This window comes from Manihot esculenta, chromosome 15 (genome assembly GCF_001659605.2).
Source record: "Manihot esculenta cultivar AM560-2 chromosome 15, M.esculenta_v8, whole genome shotgun sequence".
Lineage (NCBI taxonomy): Eukaryota > Viridiplantae > Streptophyta > Magnoliopsida > Malpighiales > Euphorbiaceae > Manihot > Manihot esculenta.
Window position 1 is genome coordinate 1,875,158 of NC_035175.2, and position 10,327 is coordinate 1,885,484.

The window sequence follows — 10,327 nt, forward strand, 5'->3', positions numbered from 1 at the left end:
GCATTAAAATCAATCAAATTGTAATTTTGTGTATTCCACCATGAGGTTTTAATTCGACTTGAACTGATTCTTAGAAAAACAATTTAAAATATATATTTTTTCTTTATTTACCTTTGTTTGAGTTGGAAGCAATAGTTTGTTAATGGTAAAATATAAGAAAAATATCTTTTGAAACGAACTTTCAGCTTAATTTGGGGAAGGAGTTACTAATCATGACAACACATGCTTACTCTTTTTTGTTTTGTTTTTCCGCCTTTCTCTTTTTTTTGGGCCCATCATTTTGACTATTTGGATTGAATCCCTGCGCTTTCACGTGGACCCCTTCTTTTTCCTCTTCCTTCCCCTCTACAGTTTCTACTTTTGTATTTCCATCCTCATAGTAATAATTAAAAAAAAAAACTTTTTAACCTGGTTTCATGTCATATAATAAACTTATTTTAAAAAAATCGTATAATGAAACTGCTAATTCAAACGTGATTTATAGTTTAAGTTTGAGATATAATTGTTTATTTAAAATTTTAAATACTAAGTAGCCATTTATTTAAAATTTGATTAACTTAACGAATAAATAAAATAATTGAAATATGAGATGAGATTAAAAATTTAAAAAAAATTAATTAGTTTTTTAAAATACCGCAACTCTTTTGAAAAGAAGCTGTAAGAGATTTTTATTTCAATAACAAAACTACTAGTGCCAAATCCAAAATTGTTCTCGATGATAGAGAGAAGAGATAGACCCCACTGTTTATTTCGTCGCGTTCTCAAAAGGGCCAAAACGGCTTATGACAACGGAGTCCCGCTCAGCATCTGAAAACGAAACAAACCTCACCGTTTTAAATTCATTCCCAAAAAAAACAAAAAAAGAGAAGAAAGAAGAGAGAGAGGGGAAAAACTTACAACTAACAACGGCGTGAAGTGTGATATTTAGAATTTAGAAAGAAATATTAATTAAGAAAAGTCATAACTACAGGAATAAGAAAAAGAGAGAAAAAATAGATGAAAAAAAGTACTACCATCAAATAGAGGAGGAGGAAACACAAATCCATTCGCCAGCGAGAACTGATCGTTCCCTGGAGCCTCACGGGCGAGAAGTCACATATTTCTATTAATTCTGCAATGAATCGAATATATTTTAGTACAACGGATGAATTTAAGTTTTAAAAATAATACTCATTATTTACTACACAAAATCGTTTATATAAATAAAAATATATAAAAAATATATTTTATAATAATATTTATAATTTTTTATATATTTTTATTTAAAAATTTAAATTTAAATATTCTTTAGAAATATTAAATTTTTTAAATAAAAATTATTAATGAAAAATATTTTTTTATATAAATTATTAATTAAAATATATAAGATTAAACGGGTTCGAATTTTATTCGGATTATAATAATAATCAAGTTTAGGATGAATTCAGATAGTTTAAATTAATTTTTAATCGGATTCAATTTTTATTCGGATAATAATAATCAGATTTAGGATGGATTCAAATAGTTTAAATTAATTTTTAATCGGGTTCAAAATAGGTTCAGATATAAATCGGATTTAAATTTGGATAATTTAATTTTCGTGGTTACCCTATCCGTTTACATTCAACGTATGGTTAATTTTAAAAACAACTGAATTAAGATTTCAATTTAAAATTTAAAATAATTTTAAAATATTACGATTTATCCTCAAAATTAAAAAAAAATTAAAAAACATTACCATAAAGTAAAAAACATTACCTTAAAGTTAATAACAAGATTCAAATGCACAAATTCTTAAATTGAATAAAAAAAAATTTTCATATAAAAACTTTTTGCACTTGGTTTACAGAAAATCATGATTATTCTTGTTGTGGAAGGCTTTAGTAGCATGGCGATTAAGATCATGCAATCCTTGAGATTTGATGTCTCAAGGAAAAAAAAAAAAAAACTTAGCACAACTTATAGAAGTGGGAGTTCCACCAGCAGCCCCCCACCTTCTCAAAAAGCCTGAAATGGAATTAACACTTCCACTTTCAAAAGCATAAACATCATTATCAACAACAGTCAAAACCACTTAAACCAAGCTCAAACCATGGATCTCTCATTATATCAAGGGTAACTTTGTCATTCCCACTCAATATTTTTAGTATTACTAAATAAAAATAAAATTTGGATAGAGTAATATGATTTTTATAACATTAAATTTTAGATATTTTTTATTAATTTTTTTAAATTTTTATATCATTTTAATTTTAATATATATCGATAAATTTATAAGCTAAAATTTTATAATTTAAATTAGTAGTGACCATTTTGAGTTGCGTAAATAAGTGGAACATCTAAGAAGAATTAGGTAACGCATGAACAGCAGTTGAAGTCACTAGCAATAGAAGTGTTGGTTGGGTGGAGTAAGAAGTGAAATTAGTGTTGAATTCTTTCACTTTCTCAAGCAAATAAAGCTGGCTTTCCATGGCTTAATCATTTCGTCAAATGCATCATACAATATTCACACTTTCTGTTATTATTTTGTTCAGTTTTCAGGAGTTTCATAAACGAGTCGGTGGGACTCCATCCATCCTGTATTGCTTCACACAATTGAGAAAAATAATTAATGGTCCCCCGTGTTCCACCAAATTTTCATCACTTTCTTTGACAAGCAACGACTGATGGATCCTTTTCCTGCATGCTATGTCAAAGATGTGTGTACATTGATGCCTAGTAATTAATGGGATTATTGATTATTTGAAATAATGGTGCAAAATCATTTCGATTCCAACAAGTGATGCTTTGATTGCGATTCTAAAACATGACTTATATAAACTCATGGCTCCTCCAAGTTTCACTCATTTATTGTGGAAAAATGAACAGCACGAGCCCTTTAAACTAACTACAAAGTGGAGAGTTAGATAAAAGTCATACAGTCTCACGAGTCTATTAAGAATTAGCTGCATAAAATCAGGAAAGTGAATAGAAGAATTCTGGCCAGATGTTGACTATCAGAGGATGCTTTTTTGACCTTTTTTTTTTCCTGCTCTCTGAGACTTGACATTTAGTGGACGTCTTCTTCATTCCTTTTATATTATATGCATCTGCGCGCGCATTGAAGCAGTTGGGGTCTTGTCCTTAGTTTGCTTTAAAGTGTTAGTGATAATGGAGAGGGAAGGGTTCGGAGTGGGCACTGCCCCTCCCTTTTACAGTGCATGCAACTGCTGAAACCTTTTGTCAAACACCTTTTACTCTTATTAATGCTGCAATGTTAAACTCGTAAACGCATGAATCCCCGGCATTAATGTGCAGTGCATCTCTCTCCTTCATTATCAGAACCTCAATATTAAAAATAGAATCACAGCTAATTCGATTTGCAACCTAACTCATGAGTGTATTTGATCGAAAAAAAAATTATGAGCATATTCACCAGTGTAAAATAGTTTGCTTAGCTACTTACAATGATGAGGTACTATAAGACATAGTGCAGCCTTACGATTCAAAAGCCAGATTGGACTTGTGACACGGAATGATTGTTTTCAAAATATGAAAAAAAAGCTGCAAATAGAGTAATTGAATGAGAAAAAGAAAAAGAGAAGTGATGTTAATAATAATAAAAAAAATCTAAGATAAAATAATTTTAAATATGTGTGGATCATTCCATAAATGAAATTATAATTTTCATCTAGCTAATTTTTAAAATTAAAATAATAATTTATCTGATTATAAACTATTGATATGATGACTTTTTTGGTTTATACTTGTTTATGTATTGGACAGATATGTGGGTATGTTCACGTGGCTTTGGATTACGGATAATGATTATAAAACTTTGACAGAGAAAACCTACTAACCCATTTGAACAAGAATAGAATCCATCATGACTTTGATCTACTTTTCCTCCGCTCCATTTTTTACTTCTGCACAAAACCAATTATTGGTGTTTAATCACTTTTTAAAGATTTCACAAAACGCTCTGGATCTTCGTCAAATTCTTTGATTCTACTCCATTCTCATGTCCTCAATATAACAAACAAAAAATGGGTTTTTCTTCTTCAATTAATTGCAAGAATTTAAAAAAATGGTTTTTTTTTTTTTTTTTAAGTTGAAGGTGGGGGATAATATAAAAAAATTATTAAGTGGAGTGTGAGTGGCACAGTGTGTGAAAGACAGAATTGGTAAGGTTCGGGTGGGTAGGGGGCCAGACTACAGAGCTGTAGTGCTAAGAGTTTGAACTGAAGATATGATATGGATCGACAATGGAGATTGAGATGGTGGAAGTGGAACACTAATCTATTCAAAATCAGATGGGATGACTCCTTTTAATATTCATTCAAACAACTAAGCCTTCACCCTTCAGTGCCAATATCCTAACTCTTAATAATATATAAATTTTAAAAATGATTGTATTTCACTATTGAGGATAAAGAAATACATCTTTTAATTAATTAGTTTAATCATGCATTGAATTTATTAGTGCTGTAATATCTCTCCTACTTATTTCAAATCAAAAGAATTAATAAGAAAGCTACTTTCCACCCTAATCCTAGGGCATAATTGGGTAACATGGAATTGAAATTTGTCTATTAGCGAATGTAAATCAAACAATTTCAGCCTATATAACAATCATGCAAGTGATCAATTATTTTTAAGTGAAATGATATTGAGTGCGCCGTCTGTTCTCCTTTATTAATCGGAAATGTAAATATAAAAAAATTGAGATTGAAGTCGATGTATGTTAATGCAGAAGCTTTGTTGGTAAGATTAATTAAACACAGTACAGTATTGATTAATTGTTATCCCTTTTACAAGACAAGAAAAGATAAGTTTGGCCCTTTTCCACCCACTTGAATATGATATTTTCTTTCTGTTCATTCTTGTTTTGAACAAATTAAAATAGAAATTCCAAACAGGCGCTAAACAATTTGAAAAGCTTAGGTAACGTAAGACTTTACTGTTTTTAGTAGTAATGAGAAAATGAAATCTAATATATGATAGCAAAACTGGCGTGTGTTACCACTCTATCAAACATTTATGTCGTGTTTGGGTTTTTGTTCGTGTTAAAGGTTTGTTTGTTTGGGTGGAGGAGAAACAAAAAGAAGTAAAGAGTGGCTGTGACCCATCATCTTCATCTTCATCTGTGAAGATAAAACCCATGCAATTAGGTCGCGCAGTAACAGCAGCCACCATTACTGACTCATGCAGCATCTACTCCGTACCCAGCATGTATAAATTAAGATATGCAGATTTTGATGCTTACTTAAACACAAGAATTTAACCGCTCACTGCCAATTAATAAAGAATTTGCAAAAGTCAAAGCGAGGAATTCTACGTTCAAAGCACAATGATCAAGGAATATTAAGAGCAGTAATATCACATGGGTGCCATATTGGGCAGTGCCTACTATTGGTGTGCAATCACCCTATCCCAAGGCAGAGACGATCGGTGAGGAGAAGTCCTACATCCCAACTCTGTCTTGAATTTCGGTCACCAGCGATTCACAATATTTTAGTAATTAATAAATCCATATTCCTATATATGTGTTAGGACAATAGGTCTCTGTTCTCTTAATTTTCCAACGAGTACTAGGCTCCCTGTCTACGCATGTGTTTCTCTGCTGCCGTCTCTTTCATAGGACAGAATAATTTCCAACTGTAATAATTTTATTAACCTATCCTTATCTGCCTGTAGCTCTCTCTCATGCAATGTTTCGGATTTACTTCAATTAATTGATGGGTATTGATAAAAGTATTATATGAAATTATTCCATATTTAATAATATAAAAAGAGATAAGTGTGAATGGACATAAAAATTATGGACAAGAGGGAGTGATTTCAAGGAAAAATTGGTATAATTATGATGATACGGATCCACCAAGTAATAGACACCATGATCCATGAATCGAAAGTTGAAAAATCTTTAATCAAATGTCGTAATTATGTCTTCCATTACATAAATCGGAGTTGTGTTTCAAAAAAGACAAACCACCATTTTCATTACGGTGAAGAAATTAATTTTAAGGCGTTGGACCATGTATTGAACTCTGCGTGTACGTCTTTCATCCTCATCACATTAATTCATTTTTCTTTTGAATACTTGATTGTATTCTTCGTCTCTTTCTCACATCCTGACCAGTGTCCATTTGTGGATGCTGGGGTTACAGCCAAGACAAGAGCTTGCTTAGTACCCAGCTCCATGCCACAATGCCAGCTCATGCATTATGCAATTGAAAGAGGCAGGAGAGGAGCCTGTTGGCCTGCCTGCTGATTACTACCTCACCTGTTCCACAATTTGGAGTTTAAAGTAGAGATATAAATGGGTAGAATATCTTTAAAATTTAAATTTTAAATTTGATTTATATTAATATTATTTCAACTACATTTTAAATTTGATTAAAAAGTAATTTAAACTATTTAAACCCGTTTTAAAATTAATTATTATTATTCGAATAAAATTTGAATATGTTTAGTTTTATATATTTTAATTAATAATTTATATAAAATATATTTTTTATTAATAATTTTTATTTAAAAAATCCAATACTTTTAAAAAATATTTGAATTTGAATTTTTAAATAAAAAATATAAAAAATTATAAAAATTATTATAAAATATATATTTTTATATTAAATTAATTATTTATATAAATAAATTTAAATAGTGAATATTCTATACGTAAAATTTCAACTTGTAATAAATATTATTTTTTAAATTTAAATTTACCGTGACTATTATTTTTTAAATTCGAAGGCGTTCTAAAATTGATAATAACTATTTAAATTTATACTATAAGATTCAATCTAATCGAATGCTAAAACATATGGCATTCATTGCTATCCTAATTTAAAGATTTCTCAATTTGTTTTAATGTTAAAAAATATTCCAGCTAGCTCTTTTTTTAAAGGACCGACACTCCTTAAAACTCAAGCTCTAGCTTTGTATTTTACAGAAAGAAATGGTACAAATTCTTCTCCTTGTTTTACAAGTTATTTTAATTAATTACTGCCAGAGAAATGGCAAAACCTTTTATTACAATCCGGAAATGTGTCTTTTTTCCTTGTCCGACGTTGACCCAACTGGGACTGTCTGGCGATGGTTTCTGTGTCTGAGTAGTATGCGTTAAAAGAGATCTCAAAATCTCTTCAATTTTGTCTCAGTTGGATAACATGTGATATTTTGCAAGTACAAATTCATTTTTTCTTAAACGACAACCTCTATCATTTGATCCATGTGAAATAAAAAAGCTATCAAAATTATAAATTCATTTAATTTATTACCATTACAAAAATTTTAAAAAAAATTAAAAGATTAAAAATAAAAATAGAAGGGGTCAAAGGGCAAAACTGAATACACATGTAACCCCAGAGGCGGAAACTGGAAAGCGTGATATAAGAAAAACGACTCACAACGTCAAGCCGAGCGGAGCCGGACGTATATTCCTTTTTTTGAAAAAAAAAAGATGACGGAAGCTAATTAACGGCGGAAATTGTAAGTTAGCTTGCAAGAAGGAATCCTTCGAGGCGTAGGGTTTTGGGGAAATGGGACCCATACTTAACATGAAAACTCCCACGCCTCATTAGTATAAATCATAAAAATCATAATGATAAATGATATAGAAGTCAAAAAGGAGGAATAGTTGAGATTGGGGCAAGCTAATCAGAATTATTTGAGTATGAAACTTTAATTCAAATTGAATGTCAAAGCAAAAGGCCACACCCTATCCATAGCTTAGTTGAAATTATACATTCATGGCTTCCACATCAAATATTTGAAGGTGGTCAAAAACCCTATTTTGATTTTGTATTTTTTTGGTGGGGTTTAAAATTAGATTTTATAAAAATCAATTTAATATATTTACTTGCTCTAAATTAAAGTTATCTTATTAAAAGTTAAGAATTTTCAACGTGGGTTCATGCTTCATCAGTTTGATTGATCCCTTTTCAGTATAACAAAATGCATGTGAACATAAAAAAACAAGGGTGGGAAGAAGACAGGAGTTTTGTGAGTTAGCAATAATAAAAGCAGAAATTTTGGGTGGATGGATGGATCCATCATCCATCAATGTCTAGAGATGGACCCATTACTTCAATGATAGATGTGTAGGCCTACCATCAAGTGACAGTGGCTAAATGAAATGGCAGCTTAATTGCGGCCTTATTTGTCTTTTTTTTTTTGGTAATGCATCCCTTTCGATCCCCATAACTGTTTCGCCCCAATTACAAATCTAGTCCCATGCCTATGACTATGAGGGTTCACTATAAATGGGCTGGCCCATCACGAAACTTGGATTGCATCTCCCTCTTTCTAACATCTTTAGGGGATCTTGCATTCCAAGGCAAATTATTTGACAGCAAAAACTACATATAAATTGTGTACAAGTTCTCAGGAAAGAAGCTCTGTTGGACTTCAACTGCAAGTTCCTCCACACTTAACTGGCAATCCAGACCTATCTGCACCCACATAAATCGTATTCGTAAACTAAGGTGAGATGCAACCATGTTATCAAAGAAAAGAAACCATCCATGCAGCACTGGTATTTCTTGTTGCAATAAATAGTTTTTAAGTTCCAACAACAAATTAAACCCCTACGAATTAACATCCAATTTTCTCAATGATATACGTAGAAGCAATAATGCTATGCACTTATCACATGTAGAGGCCAGTGAAGAGCCACCCACATGCTCGTTAGTTAGGATGTTAAGTCTAGTGTCTAAGCTCAAGTACTTGGCCACAAATTCTGCATATCAAACTGAAAATGACGCAAGTTCGAGTCTTTTTTTCCTTTTTCCTATCTGGGCCACTAAAAAATGGAGCGAGATAGCTAGATAGAAGATAAACCCAAGAAATTCCAAGAAGGAAAGAGAGGAAGCTTCATTTCTTTCAGAAGTTGTCACTTATCACCATATTCTCAGGGATATCGCCTGTTTTGAGGTTCTTATATCTCAGTTGCATCAGATCATATGTGAATAAGGGATTTGGTCCGTCCTCATCGGCTAAGTATTAGACACAACTACCAGAATCAGAAAATGTTCTATAGATGTTTTTAGCTAATAAGGGACGTTAAGAGAAAGAATTAGCATGTTACAAATTAGAATATATTTTAAGATAATATATCGGTAATTGTATTGATTTACTCTCGCTCAAAATTCTCCACTGAATTCATACGAGTACGTAAGCAAGCATTTGAGTCATGTAATAGTATACCTTAACCACAAAGGAATAAAGAACAGAGTCTTCCATGCTACTTATGTTCAGGTGAAGGACCTCGAAGGAAAGTTTGTCCAAGACATTGATTATCCTCAGAATTTGACCTGGTATTCGTCTTGATAGTACTTTCAAGATCAAGTTTGATCCCGATATCCTTGCTTCCACATCTGCAACTGAAGAGTTGCAGCATGCAGTTAGTTCCTTAACATTTGTTTGCCCAAAGGGGCTCTGATCAGGCTCAAGAGTTATTAGTTGCAGTGGCCTAGGGCTAAGGCTAGGACATGGACCAGGAGTAGGGCTTAAACTATTCCTCCTTTTCTTGGATTCCAGAGCTTGCAGAACTTGATGCAACTCTTTTATGAATTCTATAACACCCCCTATTATGGATGCTTGGTCCCCCTAATCATAAAAGCAAAAACTTTATTAGCTCAAAACTGCAAGGAAATTAAAGCAGATGTTTTGTGTGAATACGAGAGAAATATATAAATACCCTTTTGATATAGAAACAAGGGGTCAAGGAACGTAAGACTTTGAGATGTTCATTCATCTGTCTTCTCCGGTTTCTTTCTACAGATATGTGACGCATCTTTCCCGTTCAAACAAGATTATATATAAATACATATATTTTCTTTTGCATTTCAGTTTAGGGTTCAAAAGTCTTATCTATTTATAGGGCTGGAAACTAAGAGTGAGATTCTAAAAACTATTTTCTCGGTTGGATATTAAATGCTCTATGTTGCAGTCCCGTGAGGTGCTTGGTCACTCACTCGCCATCTCTCTCTCTCTCTCTCTTAGAGATATTACATCTCACGTTTATTACCTTGCCATCAATTACATGACGAGTTAAAACAAGGGGAAGGTTGTTGTTCCTTAACTTCCCGTATGTCTTCTTCATGCACATTCCCCTTTTATCATACCTGTCATTGCATGCTTACTTTTATGTGAGTTTTAAGTGTAAATTCTCCTTTTTGCGTGTGTTTTTTTTTTTTTTTCTTATTTCCTTTCTTATCAGAAAGTGATGTATACGTGTATCTATGCTGTTGACCTTACAAAAAGAAAACACACGCATACTTATGGCTGTCAATGTATAATGCTGCGAAGGCCCTTAGTACCTTAGCAGTCCTCATACCGTGATATCAAGATCTGTTTGATGTTG

At 32.0% G+C, this 10,327-nt stretch overlaps 1 protein-coding gene across 1 annotated transcript; it reads right to left on the reverse strand.

Moving 5' to 3' along the window:
* Nucleotides 1–7,787: 7,787 nt before the first annotated feature.
* On the reverse strand, nt 7,788–10,277 carry LOC110602660 (transcription factor MUTE). The gene is made up of 3 exons (XM_021740231.2): nt 9,662–10,277; nt 9,169–9,570; nt 7,788–8,414 (listed from the first exon to the last, which is right to left on the reverse strand). The coding sequence occupies exons 1-3, from the start codon at nt 9,755–9,757 to the stop codon at nt 8,322–8,324; spliced, it is 591 nt and encodes a 196-aa protein (XP_021595923.1). The 5' UTR covers nt 9,758–10,277; the 3' UTR covers nt 7,788–8,321.
* Nucleotides 10,278–10,327: the final 50 nt, after the last annotated feature.